Source organism: Eulemur rufifrons, chromosome 29 (assembly GCF_041146395.1).
Source record: "Eulemur rufifrons isolate Redbay chromosome 29, OSU_ERuf_1, whole genome shotgun sequence".
NCBI lineage: Eukaryota > Metazoa > Chordata > Mammalia > Primates > Lemuridae > Eulemur > Eulemur rufifrons.
This window is the reverse complement of record NC_091011.1, coordinates 56,312,154-56,327,861: the sequence shown is the minus strand read 5'-3', so window position 1 is coordinate 56,327,861 and position 15,708 is coordinate 56,312,154. Positions and strand designations below refer to the sequence as shown.

Sequence of the window (15,708 nt, the reverse complement as noted above, 5' to 3'; positions counted from 1 at the left end):
TGAAATGTGAAAATAAAGACTATGCCACCTTTGAAATAGTAAAAACACAAGATAGTTTCATAAAGCCAGTATTTTCTTTTCTTCCTACTTCTGCATGTTGATCTGAAGGACTCATAATTTATCCTATGTGTAAGAAAGAACCCTAATAAATATTAAGGGAGAAAGCCTTTTTTAAAGTTGATAATTGTGCTTCATATCAGTTATTTCCTGAAAAAGGATAATCAAAACTGAAAGAGATGAAATGCTTTCGTTAAGTAACCACTATCTCAAACTGAGTCTTTATCTAATAATTACATATGAGTTAAATATTTGTGGCATAATTTCTCTTCTAAAGAGTCCATAGCTATTTATGTTTACAGAAAAGTCAAGTGGAGAAAACAAACACTTCCAAGTATTCATTGCAGAGGAAAAATTCAATTTTTTACATTGAGTCACAATGAACATTTCACTCTATTTCAATATTACAGAGGTTTTAATGTGAGTTGCTAAGCACTCCTAATTAAAGTAAGAATTTCACATCACTTTAAAATTATGATAAGGTTGGTTTAACTCATTTTAGCAACACTTAGCACAATTAACAGCTTATTCTGTTGAAAACATAAGCAACAGCTTGTGTTGACGTCACACTGGATAAAGCGAGGAATATAGAAAAAGATGCAGGAAAACTATTCCTATTGTTTTTCTACTTCTGGATATATACAGCTGATTTATACACCAGTGCATAAATAATAACTCTGTCCTACTTTAATGCCAGTCCATGCAGGAATTAAAAGAGGAAAAATATACACTGGGTGATTATCTACTGGTTTTGAATCTGTGTTGATCCAAATTTCTGCCTTCTTCCTTCCTTCCTCCCCACTCCCCTGTTCTACCTTATACTGAGCTTGCATCAACCCACTTAACACTTTCCTTCTAGCCTCATACTACTAAATGATTCATTTCTTCCATGGGGTAGGGGAATGAGAAACCAACTTCCCTAAATAGAGTTCTAAGTTTCTGATAAATGTTTTAAAATTTTTATCACAAGTTTTTTTTCTAATTAACTTAGCACTTGGAAGTTTTTATTTTATGATCTAGCCACATAATGGTATTGCGCACTTATTTCAGTAAGAGAAAAGGTTCAAACAAAACCTGAACCAAATGAATTAGAACATTTGTTAAACTTAGCACTTGCCACATCTAATCTTCATTATGTTAGCACAAATATTGAATCATAATAGAAAAAGTAATGTGAGAAAGGAGCTCTTGGAATGATAATTAGTTCATTTTCTTTCTTTTTATGCCTAAGGAATCTCTCCTATTGGCCAAGTTATTGCGACATGATTAATGGTACAGGTAAGGACATTTGTTTTGTGGCAATAATCCGAATATACCTACCTCACCTTCTCCCACAAATTCACCATCATAAATATAGTGCTCTGGAAGTTAAGGGTGTGTGTTTACCTGTGTTTGTAGCCCCACAACATAATTGAGGGTCTATTTTTATCTAGGCTTAGTAAATATTTAATGTGATGGAATTTCTGAAGATTAACGATAAAAAATTAGATTTTAGGGCATTACTAGGGAAATGTTTGCTTTGCAAAATCTTTTCTAAAAGAACTGCTGTCCTGGCAACAGAAACAAAGGGTTAAAAATAACTGAGAGAAGTAGTTACTATTCAAATCTTTTGTAAATATTGTAGAGATTACATAGAATAAAAAAATTAAGATAATTACAAAATGGAAAAAAACACAACCACAAAGGGTCCCAGCCTCGGTCTGGTTACTTGCTCCATAGAAAGCCAATTACTGAAACAAGGAGAACTGGCAAGGAAGTAAGGAATTTTTAATACAAAAGATATTAGTCAGGAGAAGGGGGCAGGGAAGACAGCCTCAAAACCATCTCCTGACTAAGGGAGAGCACAGGTTTTTTAAGGAGGGGCTATATGCATTGGGACAGGTTAGTGAGGGGTGATGAGTTGATATCAGGAAGTCTGTGCAGGGGCCTTTAGAATCTCCTTTGTCTTCCAGAAATTCTGCCAGTTTGGGGAAACAACTCAAAAATTGAAGTAGTTAAAAATTACAGGATTCTCATCATCAAGCCCTACTGACCTGAGAATCTAAAACATGAGAGGGAAAGGATTAGTAAAAAAATAAATAAATAAATAAAAGAACCATTGAAATTTGTACATAGAACCAGTTGCAATACTTCTAAGGAAAATTTAAAGCCAAGGTAGAATCAATAAAGTTGTAAGACAGAACCAGAACCATGTATTTTAGATAAGATGGTCAGAAAGAGAATTTTAAAAAAAGACTAGATGTCTACTAACCATGAAAAATTTGTGTAAAAAATTAGCATTCTGAATTAGAATAGAGGAAAAACAAACTGTAAACTTAGATTTAGGATATGGTTAGATCTGGATTATTATTCTCTTTGAAGAAAAGTAGAGTACACAATTACAACTTTAACGTCTGATTTAAAAGTTTTTTATGCCAGTGAATGTGTATAGATGTTGAATATGGTAGCTACTAGACACGTAGTTGTAAAACACTTGATGTGTGGCTAATACACACTGTATTTTGAGATTTTGAGACTGTAAAATATCTTGGTTTTTATTTCTTACATGTTTAAATTATATTTTGGATATATGTTAAATGTAGCTATCACTTTTTTTTTTAAATGTGGCTACTATATCAATTTTAAGTTACTGAGGTGGTTTGCATTATGTTTCTATTGACCATGCTGGAATAGACATTTATAGATTTGTCTAGAACACAACTCTAATCATTTGCTACTGACTTGATTTTTAAACAGATGGCACCTCATTTCCACCTTTTGTTGAGAAGACCCGGGTATTGCAATTCTTTTCCTCTGAAATTTGCAGGTAAGGCAAAGACACTGAAGTATGTGGGTGAATCAAACCCTTTTTCCTTAAGTGCTAGTTAGGGAAATTTTTTAATTTCTTAAGAAAATATACAATAGTATGGAATTCATAATGTTTATTTAGCTTTTGCAAACTATCCTCCTACATCCTTCGATCTCTTTTCACAATGCAAATCACTTTGTTTGAAGCAAGAGTTAGTTTGCCCTTCTTTTACTAAACTAGTAGTCTAATAGCAATCAGATCTAGAAGGGCATGCCCAGTCTTTCTAAAGATGTCCAGAGAAGATGATGAAAATGTCACAGAACTGTGTTAATTGACATGGTCTAATCAAATTGGGGGGGGGGCAGTAGATACTACAAATGCATTGGAGCCTTTGTCACTACACCTGAGCCCAAGCCCTGTCCCTAAGGACTGTGTGTAATTGTGGGAAAGCATTTAACTTCTCTAAATCTTCTCCTTATTTGAAAAAGTGAAGAGAGCAGTATTTCTTCATATAGTGGTATCTGAGGATTAGAAGAAATGTGTATTGAGACCTAGCTCATTTCCCAGGTTACGGCAGACATTTAGTAAAGGATGGAGGTGAATGAGGTATATATAAAACATGCACATACCCCAGCAAGGGAATGGCTTTTCTCTTCATGATTAAGTCATGAAAGATAGAAACTTTGTTTTTATTTCATTTATATTGGGCACAAAGCATTTGAGGAAAGTCATAAATATTTAATTTGTAGCAGAAATCAACTATGGGAAGTGCCTTTGGTATAAATACTCCATGGTAGTTCATAAGTTTAGAAGCTTTTGAGAACAAAGTAAGAATAGTTCATACTCAGGAGTTGAACTCCAGTATGTGTTTTAAATTTCACAAGAACTTTTTCTCCTGAGAATTAAAAAAGAACTTAAAATTCTAACAAGAGTATGTGAATTTTCTAAGTTAAGGTAAGAATATAAGAAAAATACAAATCTCCAGAATGTAGCTCAGAATCCTGGACTGCAGCTCTTTTTCATCTGTGTCTATGTCAATCTATGCTGTATTTGAATCCGACATTAATCTGAAAGGAATCCCTGTGTATAGATTTGTTCTTCCATCCAAGGCCTTTGCATCTCCGATTCAAAACCCAGACAACCATTGCTTCTGCACAGAAAAATTTATCTCAAAAAATTGTACATCCTATGGTGTGCTAGACATCAGCAAATGCAAAGACGGTGAGTAAATATTCACAGTAGCACAGTCCATGACATAATTTGCAACATTCTTTAAAATGGAACATTCACCCAGAATCCAAAATTTAAAGTTAATGTAAGAAAGAAATCAGGGTAAAAGAGTGGTGGCAGAAAATCTGTATTAATTTTGTATTGTTTTATTGTTACAAAATTTAGTTATCATTAGATAAAAACACACCTTTGTTTGCCTGTGCTGCTTTTAGATTTAGGGTGAAATGAAAATAATTTCTAGAGCACTTTGAGCATCTCTAGTTATCCATTTGCCATTGGTCTTTGCCCCTAGAAAATAGTAAATATTTTCAGTTTGTCTCTGAAACAAAAATTGACTGCAGACAAAAAATTTGGAGTGTGTTGTATCTTGCTCATATTCATCATGCTGAAAGGGGCTGTTGATGAAAACTCTTAAATGAAAGAAATTCTCAGTCCATAGACATATGACTGCTTGAAATATGAACATATTTAGTTAAAACTTTGTGTTCAGCAGCTAAACTTTAGATATTGAAAATTGATACCTAAGGAATGTAGAACAGGTATCAGCTTGTTAGTAGGATGCAGAATTTTATTTTTGCACAAAAGTAACCTGATGTTGCAATTCTCTCCCACCCTTAACCCCCAGAGTTCAAAATCAGCTATGTATATTTTTATGGAAAAAGCTTTATTTTCAAGGAAATGTTTTCTGAGTGATTTGTGAAATGAGCAAAGTTATTTATCCCCAGTTGACTCTTAAAACCTGTCTTCAGGAAAACCTCTGTATATTTCACTTCCTCATTTTCTATATGCAAGTCCTGATGTTTCAGAACCTACTGAAGGCTTAAATCCAAATGAAGATGATCATAGGACATACTTGGATATTGAACCTGTAAGTGAATGTATTATTGATCTGCTTTGGTTGATATTTTTTTAAAAAATTAAATTGAAAGAAAAAATCTTGTCAGTCATACTTATCGACCAAGTTTATTGAATCACATTTTGTGTCAGTGAAAACTATATTCATTTCTTCCTACTGTTGCTTATGAAATATAAAGAAAACTAAAATTTATTTTCAGCACATGGAATACTATAAGCCTTTTTAATAAATGATTAAAATAATTCTAATTCACTATAAACAATTTTATATAAAGTACTATTCTATGTTTATACTTAACAGATATTGCTTATATAAGGAGTCATCATATATTACGTGGGATTAAAAGATTTTATAGGAATTTGGGGCATGATCTATTATACTTTGTATCAAGAAAAATGTATAAGATTGTCACAGCACAACAATTTTATTACTTATTTTGATATTTTTCTTTTCAAAAGCTAAATGCAATTCTAGAATTTTAGCAGTCATGTTTCAACTTAAACAATGATAGTATTCTTACTGAATATACATGTGTCCATGCATAGTTCAGGAATTAAGCAATAGAAAATACAAAATGTAAGAGCTCAAGTAGTTAGTTTATTTCCTTAAAACCATTTTAGGTAAATCACAAATAGAACTAAAACCCTAACATTAAGTTGGGCAAAAAATTTGTGTATGCATAGATATGTATGTGCATACATCCAGAAAATACAATTATATATACAGTTATGTATGTAATAAATTTAATAGGTCTGGTGTTGGGAAATAGGGTTAAGAGACATGGAAAGTTTCAGGAGTTTTGCAGGGCTTTGCCTTCAAGGAATCTGGGCGTGTTAGTTCACAGACCAGAAGCTGCTTAGCAACAAGGGGGCATTCCACCGAGCAGGGGCAACTGCAAGGTGGCACTGATCTCAAGGCCTGCAAGCCAGAGCCTGGAGCTTGTGTAAGGCAGAGCTCAGCCTGGGGCCCAAGGGCAAGAAATTGATCAAGGGATGTCAGCCCAGCAGACATTTGCAGCTGGAACTATCATAAACCTCAAGGTTATTCCTGCTTCACTCCTGACCACATGTTTCAGTATATAGAGAAATAGATTAGATTAGTATGCAGGCTCGGTGTTCCTGTTTTACACATTTTTATCTTTAAGTTGTATGCTCAGCTAAGTCTATTTCTAACTTAGGGCTTGAAATGTTTATCTTGGAAAAATTTTGTAACCATTTACTCTTGTAGATAGAATTAGTTAAGGGATCTCTTGAAACCTTCGGGAGCCTTGAAACCTAAAACAAATAATCTGTACACATAATTCTATGACCAAGGACAACTGCTTGCTGTACCAATAAATACTGACGTGGGACTTCATTCAGTGCCTCCTGGCTCACAGGAATGCTAGAGGACCCCTGACTTCCCCAACACTTTAAACTACACTTTGTCTCTGTCTCTCTTATTTCCAAATCTATTGCGATGTTCCTGCCTGGGACCCATTTTGTTGGGAGAGTAGCTAACTCCCGGCAGTCTAGTTAATTAACTTTTACAAGTTTCAAGGAGTCCTGTTTTAAGTTCTATATTCTTTCTCTTCTGCTGTAATAGTAAGTTTTCGATATTATGAAATGTTTTAAAAAGACATTGGTAATTATTTTAGTTCTTCTCTTTTTAGATAACTGGATTCACTTTACAATTTGCCAAACGGTTGCAAGTCAACATGTTGGTCATGCCATCAAGAAAAATTGAGTGAGTATCTTGAATAAGGCTATCTTTATGCAATTTGTAGTATTTTCTTGTAAGAACATGAATAAGTCTATGAAAGTGAAAAGAATATCAAATTATCAAATTTCTTTAGCTTAACATCACTAAACAATAATTATTAAATGCTTATGACAACTTTCATCTGTAATATCTAGTATTTACTGAAATGGTATTTATATATATTTTAGAATGGTTTTTATTTGAGCATTTGGTAGCATCTCTCATTTTGTTGCCACCTAAATATTTCTCTAACAATAAATTTCTGTGCTTGGAAAAAATAAGTATGATTAGGAATCTGTATTAGCAAGATTTATAAGAGCAAAAGAAATGTGAGAAACCGCTGTACTAAAATTGAAATCATTCATGACATGGAACAAAATTAGAGAACTTAGCCAGTTCTGAACACTTACTTATAGTAGTAGTTATTAAAATGTTTGTAATATAGGTATAAATATATTAGTTTACATTTTCATAATTTTCAATGTGTATTACAGAGCACTAATGAGCCTGAAGAAGAACTATCTTGTGCCTATTCTGTGGTTTAATGAGGTAAGTATTTTAGTCATTAAAACAAACTTCTTTATATATAGAAAAAGCTTTTAATATTTCAAAAGATTGTATATTATTTGAATTTGTATGTATTTCCATTGCCCATATGGATAAGATTACACCTATTTGAAAGAACCTAATCATACAGAAATACGATCATATTTTCAGTTTTTCTTTTTTTTTTAAAAGCACTTCCTATCATTTAGGATTATCTTTAAAATGCATCTGTTAAACACTTTTTCTTGTCATAGTGCTTGTCTTAGGGAGAGGCATTTGCAACTGCAAGTAAATCAAGATTCACTGAATAATATAGCACTAATAAAAGCCAACTATACATATAAACACGAGGTTAGAGTAGGCGTAGGAAGTTTATCCTATTTCCTGACAAGGTATTTTTAGTGCAAACCACTGCATTTATTAGCTAGAGGAATAGAAGACACTGAGGGAGACTTCAGAACAAGTGAAACTGTTGACCCTGCCATTTCCCTCTGTCACTGGGAAACATCGTTTGGATAATTGGGCAATAGTTCAGGGATAGTTCTGAAGATAAAATGAGTCCTAGTACAATGATGAGTGCTTGATATACAGCATTTTTAAAGGCAGCAGGATTATCTTTCACTCTCTAAATACTCCATTTGGCATTTATTGCCCTCTTTGGCATAAGGAATTCCATTGATTTATCTTATAGATACAGATGACTAAGGCGTATACAAGTGAGAAAGGTCTATACAGGTGTATTATGTATATATACATAAATATATATATAATTGGAAGGTTAGAGTATTTTTCTTCACTAATCTGCCCAAATAATGGTAATTATTAATTTGCTTACAGACCGGGACCATTGGTGATGAGAAGGCAAAAATATTCGGAAATCACCTGACTGAAAAAATAAACCTCCTTGGCCTTATGGAAATAATCTTATGCAGTGTTGGTGTGGTGATGTTTCTTGCTTTTATGATTTCATATTGTGTATACAAGTCAAAAATAGTAAGTAAATACAAAAAATATGTATTGCCTAAGTAACGTTAATTGATATATTACTTGCTTTCATTTTACATTAGGCCATAAATATTTCTGGACATATATAATCAATTTTGAATGAGTAAATAAGATCTATGAATATCAAGCACATCACTAAATTACATCCTTAATTCTGGGAGGAGTGAAATAAAAGATTTAATTGTGACCATTTATAAGTTAGCACAAATAGCTTTTGTCCAAAGTTTTAACTTGTTCATTTCTTAATTATATAGCTAATTATTTAAAAATTAGATAATATATCATTGACTAGGAAAGATTATATTAATATACAATTAAATGTCATTGTTATTTGGAGATATTCAAATTAAATGGGGAAATTAAGTAGGCTAGAAATTGATGAGACTTAAAAATGTAAAAGAAAAACAGGCCATTTAAGAAAATAGCAAAATGAGAGGAATCATAAAAACAGGATTGTTGCATGTAGACATGCTGGCCATACATTCTCGAAATGCAGATGTGTACCTCAGAAGTTTAATGTGAAGAACTGATGAACAATTAAAAGACTTGACCTAAAATTTGAATATATTAGTACAAGAAAACAGGGAAAAATAGTGTTCAACACAGTAAAGCAAAAATCACTCAGAGTTTAGAGGAAAAAAACAGGTAAACATGGACAAGATTTAAGAGTTCTGGAAAAATGTTGTAAAGTGGGTTCAGGTCTCTGTGCTTTAGACATTACTGGCCCTTTCTCCCCTGTCAATAAACAAGAATGAATACCTGCCCTTTCCTTCTCTGAATGAAGGACTGTCTTTAGTTATCACTAAAGGGATTGGGATGGCTTGTGGGGGAGAGTTTTTCACTTTCTCCATTGTTTCCATCAGCACTCCCTTTCCAAACTCCCCCCCCAAAAAAATACACAATTTAAAAAAAAGCAGTATGCTTGGTATAAAAATCACAACTTCAAAATAACTCTTTCCTACTTCTAGATTGGTAACTTCAGCTGTCTTGTGTAGAAATTTGGGAGCTGCCACTGACACTAACTAGTAAGTACTATTTATTGAGCTTTTACTTTGGGTCAGTGTCATGCTAAACATTTTACATGAATTATCTCATTTTATCTCTAATACAATTTCACAAGTTTCCAATACTCTGGATTCATCAGCATCCACTCTATCTTCTGGAGACAGTCCATGAAATCGTAGATTTTAACAGAAGCAAAATTGTCTATGACCAAAGTATAAATCAGTTAAATTGATGATTTAAAAAAAAAATAAAGTAGAATTTGGGAATAAATAATTGCTTTTTTGTGGGACTATTAGTGTGTGTCTGGGGAGTCAATGCAATTTTCTGTTCTGATTATTTCTGCCACAATTTATTTGCTGAAAACAAGACCGAATAATTCTACCTGAAATTTATTTGGAATGTTTTCAAAAGGCTAACCTAATATTTTCACATTACAATAAATAAAGGAAATATTTCACTACCTTTAATGCCTGCCCAATAAGTTATGGTCAAACAAAGATATTTACAAGACCATTTATATAACAGAGAAAAAAGATTATCCACTGAAAAGTAAAACAATAAAAAAATGGGTTCTAGTGGGAAAGCATGCTTTTAAAAAGGAAATATGGAAGCTATAAAATTTTATAAGTATTAATAATATAATGTGTTAAAATAATATATAAATGTCATCACTGCTTAGTGATCCCTGGCTGTCAAATTCCTTGGGTATATATGTAGCTAAATTATACATTTGACTTTTATGAGGAAAAATTACTGCCCTTTTTCACAAGTAGAGAAGAAAATTATTCTTGATTTCATAGATTTAGAACAATCACCTAAGGTATAGATTTCCTTGAACAAGCCTCAATGTTTAATATCTTAAAAATTTTATCTGTGGGGCGATTTGTGAACAACTGAAACAAGTAAGGAGGCAGGTGTATAAGGTGGGGCAGCTAATGTGTGGTTTTACTCGATGCATGACAAGGAAAATAAGCCCATGATCCTTTTGAAAATAGAATATGTACCTTTAAGTGGAAGGTGGTCTGAAGGATGTGGAAGTGCTGGTCCAGAGCAGATTCAATTAGCTACCATTCCTTGTGTGGTATGTGCTGCTCTCCAGAGTAGCCCTCTATAATATGGTCTTTGAATGGGAATATGCATTGCCTTATTGGTAAAATCCATTAGAGAACTTCTCTCTGCAGCTTGAGAAATTGGATTGGGTAATAAAAAGCATGATATACTGGATAGCTATGATTTAACTATTATCTATTGTAGTATAACACAGCTTTCCAATAAATAAGATTTCTTCTACTTTACAGGCAACAATGAGCCTTTACACCTATGCACCAGCTGCGTCAGGACCTTTGGAGATCTCTACAAAATGCAGATTTAATATGCTTTAATTTCACAGACTACACCTTATTTTTTAGTTGAAGAAATGGTGGCACTACTGTTTTTTTGGCACTAAGCAGCAGCACATTTCTGAAGGATTATCAAGAGATCATTAAAATCTATACTTTGAACAAAACCAAGGAACTTTTAAAATGCATCATTTGCACAGTTAAATTAATTTCAGTTTCTACAGCGTGGCTCAAACATGAACCAATTTTTTGTTGTTGTTGTTCCAAGTCATTAATCAGTTCCCTGATGGGAAATCCAGCAGAGGAGAGGACATTCTAAACAAATCCTAAGCCCACACGCCTGTCTTCCTCAGCAGGGGGAAAGCATCATCAACCTAGTAGTCCCCTGTTCAGCTGCAACAGGCAGTCCCCAGGACTGTCAGTACAGTGCACTTCATGAGCACCACATATTTTGAAAGACATTTAAGAATGAAAAATGATTGACTCATAACCATTTATTATATCTTAAGTTTCTTTCTCTATGGAATACTTTGTACAGCAACAGTGGGCATCACCATTTTCTTACTTTATAATAATATGGGCTTATATTTTGTCACTGATCATGAAAATGGACATCATTTTTAGCACATTTCATCACTGAAAGACTGGCATTTTCCATACTCTGCAGCTCTTCTGAAAATCTGAAGCTTTTGATGTTTCTACTCAGTTGCAACTTATGCTTGGCAGCCTTAGAATGTTGGTCTAGCATTAAGAGATATAAATGATAATAAAGAAATTATGGTATGAAGCATTACAAAGAGTAACAGTTATTTGTTGTTCTCTCATAGTCACTTCAGAAAGACTGGCTTCAACCTTTAAGCCAGCAGTCCCCAACCTTTTTGGCACTAGGGACCGTGTACATGGAAAACAATTTTTCCATGGACCAGGAAGGAGGGATGGTTTGGGATGATTCAATTGCATTATATTTATTGTGCACTTTATTTATATTATTATTACTTTGTAATATATAATGAAATAATTATACAACTCCCATAGGTTGGGTACCCTTGCTTTGAAAAATGTTCTTCATTAAATTACTGTGCTTTATCTAGTTCCTATTGTGTCACAAAATAATCACCTTAATTTTATGTCTGAAGTATTTCATCTGAATTCATACTTCTTTAAAATCCATTGCCATTTCTGAAATATTCTTTCTAAATTCAATTTTGAACACTTTATTCTAGGCTGATTTTTTAAGCTGATTGGAGGAAGAGCAAAAACGATACTGAGTGTCATTCTTTACATCAACAAAATGCGAATTCAAGACTGAAGGAGACACATAAATGGGTAATCCTGCTTTCTTTTGTAGGGTTTGCTTATTGCACAGAACACTGATCCTCCTAAAGGTCTCTGGCATAGAAAAGGAAGACAAACTAAATTCCGTGTTGTGTCTTACATGCAGAGGGATATAGTACAAAGAAGTAACTACTGGCCTGTTTAGATACTAAAATCAAAATAACTTGGCCTCCTCATGGTAGCTACCTGGGTAACTTGAATTCCTATTGAAAATCATAAACCAAGATACTACCTGTTTGGAAGAATCCTTTGAATCTCTGAACATACTTGAGGCATCATGATTAATACCATTTTTTTCAACTGGGAGGCAAGAAAACTATCTCCCTAAGATATTGGCATGTAATATAAGACTTTGGACATTTAAAAATTGTATACCTACATGATGAGTGCGATGTGCACTGTCTGGGGAATGGACATGCTTGAAGCTCTGACTTGGGGGGATGGGAGGGCATGAGCAATATATATAACCTGAACTTTTGTATCCCCATAATAAGCTGAAAAAAAAAAGAAACAAAAAAATAAAAAATAAAAATTTGTTCTCTTTGCATTAGGACATTTGTAGACATGCCCATCTAAGAGAAATACAAAGGAAATATATTTAATTCTTGAGAAATGGAAAGCTGAACTATATAAAGTTGAAACTCTTAAAAAGAACTGGATAAAAATGATCTCCAGTTCCATTGAGGTTATTACAAAAGATACTAGATCACCATTTTTTTTTTTATGGCTGAATAGTGCACTATTGTATACATATAACACATTTTATTAATCCACTCATGCATTGATGGGCATTTGGGTTGATTCCACATCTTTGCCATTGTGAATTGTGCTGCTATAAACATTCAAAATACATATCAACTTCCTGTGTATCATGACTGTAATCATATAATTATTACCTGTTATGACTGAGGTCTTAACATTCTCTTATAGGAATGATCTCATGGCATTTATGTATCAGAAATGATTTGGGCCTAACTAGAATCTATATAGAACTCAGGAAAATCAGTAAGAAAATATCAAACAATCCCATTAAAAAGTGGACAAGGGACATGAACAGAAACTTTTCAAAAGAAGACAGAAGAATGGCCAATAAACATATGAAAAAATGCTCAACATCTCTAATCATCAGGGAAGTGCAAATCAAAATCACAATGAGATATCACTCAATCCATCGAGAATGGCTTTTATCAAAAAGTCCCAAAACAATAAATGTTGGTGTGGATGCAGAGAGATAGGAACACTCATACACTGGTGGTGGGACTGCAAACCAGTACAGCCTCTGTGGAAAGTAATATGCAGATACCTAAAAGAGCTAAAAGTAGAACTACCATTTCATCCAGCAATCCCATTACTGGGTATCTACCCAAAGGAGAATAAAAGACATTCTATAAAAAGATGTCTGCACTCAAATGTTTATAGCAGCATAATCCACAATTGCAAAGATGTGGAAGCAACCCAAGTGCCCATCAAGATATGTGTGGATTAATAAAATGTGGCATATACCTCTTGTATTATACTGGATCGAGCTGAACCCCATTCTACTAAGTATCACAAGAATGGAAAAACAAGCACCACATGTACTCACCACCAAAATGGTATTAATTGAGCAACACTTATGTGCACATATAGTAGTAACATTCATCAGGTGTTGGGCAGGTGGGAGAGGGCTGTAGGGATAGGTATATTCACACCTAACGGGTGCGGTGCACATTGTCTGGGGGATGGACACACTTACAGCTCTGATTTGGTCAGGGGAAAGGCAATATACGTAAGCTAAACATTTATACCCCTATAATATGCTGAAATAAAAAAAATAGATTTTGACCTATTATTAGTCTTTAGTATCATGTAACTAAATATATGTATATTATATACATCTTAATCATTCCTCAGAATTTCCCATCTCAAGTTCTATAAAATGTATACAAGAGGAAAGATAATTCATGCACAAGGATATGAATATTAAAAATATCCAGTAGAAAAATAACTCTTTAAAGAATGGGAGATTTTTCATATGAAAAATAAAAAAGTGGAGTTTGGATGTCTGTGTGTGCATGCACATATTTGCTGCAGTGGCAGTGGGACATTGTTTTACCTGGTAAAACTGTATGGTGGTCAGAGGGGGTAATGATTGAACACTACAATTGTTCGTGGATGAATTTGTGCACTTTATCCATACAAAATGCACCATTTGGTTGAGAGGCATATTTTCATTTCAAATTGTGGTTATTAACCACAAAAATTATAGCTGTTTTTAATAACTTAAGTTTGAAAATTCATAGTATCTGCAAATAGGTTAGTAAATTAGAGAATTTAAGCATCTAAAATTAGATTAATGCATATTGTTCCTTAAGTGTATATAAAGAAATAGAACAAGCTCTGTAGCTTTCAGTTCTGACAAAAAGGGGTAAATTTCAGAAAACATAGCTATGCCCATATTGGTTATCTCTGAAAATTCACTCTGGAAAAATGCTGAATATTTGTATTAAGATTTGTACATGAGCAATAATATGGCCATCTTTTATCAAGGCATGAGGTGCATAATTATCATCTTTCTAGTTGGAGTTTGTTTTAGGCATGTTCCCACTGGCAGTTCAGTTTTTCTGGGTTCAATGTATTAGTGACTCTGTGGCTCTTCTCTTCACCTTCTTCTTTTGGCCTATCCACCATTTTAAATGAATTTTGAACTCAAGAAATATTGTCCATTATGGTTTTCTGCATACATCAACACCATTACCTATGACTGACTTTTCCTGAGTTATTTTTATAGAGCTGAGCTAATGAACTAAAAATGAGTTATGTTTTATATTTGTACCAAATACAGAACACTGTACTTTTTCCTTTTGTGGCTCAAAGGTAGCTGCTTTTTTAAATATTTGTGAAAATAAATACTTATGTCAAAAAAATGGTTGTGCTTTTTATTTTTGAATGTATTTTACTTCCATGTTTGATATCACTACTATAATTTCACATCAGCTGTTATTATCTATTCATGAGTTATTTACATATCACTCCTGCTTTTTTTACCCAACTATTCTCAGATGCTAGTAGCTTATGTCTACACATGGCAAACGTGTTCCATTCTACATATTCATGAAGAGGGTTGTGACATAGCTAGGACCAATGTAAATGCTTTTAAATCTTCCTTTTTTAGTTAGGTTAAACCTGGATGAACAATCTCTGCATCACCTGGAAACTTGTTAAAATTGTAGAATCTCAGGTCTTACCTCAGAACTACTGAATCAGAATCTATAGCTTAACAGGATATTTAAGTGATTCACAGACACATGAAATCTTGAAAAGTCCCAATTTAAGTCATATTGAAGTTTTACTAGCATCTGTAAGAGTTTTATTAGCCCTGTAGTTGGTATTAATTTATAAACAGAAGGATGTAAGAGTTATATAAGCCTACTGAGATGAAAGAAAATTCATTAGACTTTAAAATGGTGCTCTAAGAATTCCATGAAAATTTATCATTTTCCCTGTTGAGCTTGTAAACTGCAATGATATTTTCAGACAATAATAAAGCTAATCTATATGGCATAAAAGAATGTAAAGTGGTAGTAACTTTATACTCCCTTCATTTGCTAGAATTGTGTTATTTGATCTATTATTACTTGACAATATTTATAAAAAATATTCATACTTATTGCATGTAAAGTAGGGAATAAGTTAGGGATAGGTAAGAGACAAGAAAATTGAAAATATCTCCTAGAATTTATCTGAGATGGAAATTAACCATCTGAATAGAAGGACTTTTAAGGATCTGGTAGTCTTACATATTGTATAAATTGTGATGAATATAA

The 15,708-nt window shown here is 33.2% G+C and overlaps 1 protein-coding gene across 1 annotated transcript in view; it reads left to right on the top strand.

Moving 5' to 3' along the window:
• LOC138376986 (platelet glycoprotein 4-like) overlaps positions 1–12,047 on the top strand; it is a 35,885-nt gene extending 23,838 nt beyond the window's left edge. Inside the window, exons 6-14 of the mRNA XM_069461648.1 lie at positions 1,289–1,335; positions 2,794–2,863; positions 3,879–4,066; positions 4,825–4,943; positions 6,583–6,656; positions 7,166–7,220; positions 8,055–8,210; positions 11,395–11,505; positions 11,916–12,047. Of these exons, the coding sequence (XP_069317749.1) occupies positions 1,289–1,335; positions 2,794–2,863; positions 3,879–4,066; positions 4,825–4,943; positions 6,583–6,656; positions 7,166–7,220; positions 8,055–8,210; positions 11,395–11,505; positions 11,916–12,047 (952 nt within the window). The remainder of the gene's footprint in view (positions 1–1,288; positions 1,336–2,793; positions 2,864–3,878; positions 4,067–4,824; positions 4,944–6,582; positions 6,657–7,165; positions 7,221–8,054; positions 8,211–11,394; positions 11,506–11,915) is intronic.
• The last annotated feature ends 3,661 nt before the right edge of the window (positions 12,048–15,708 follow it).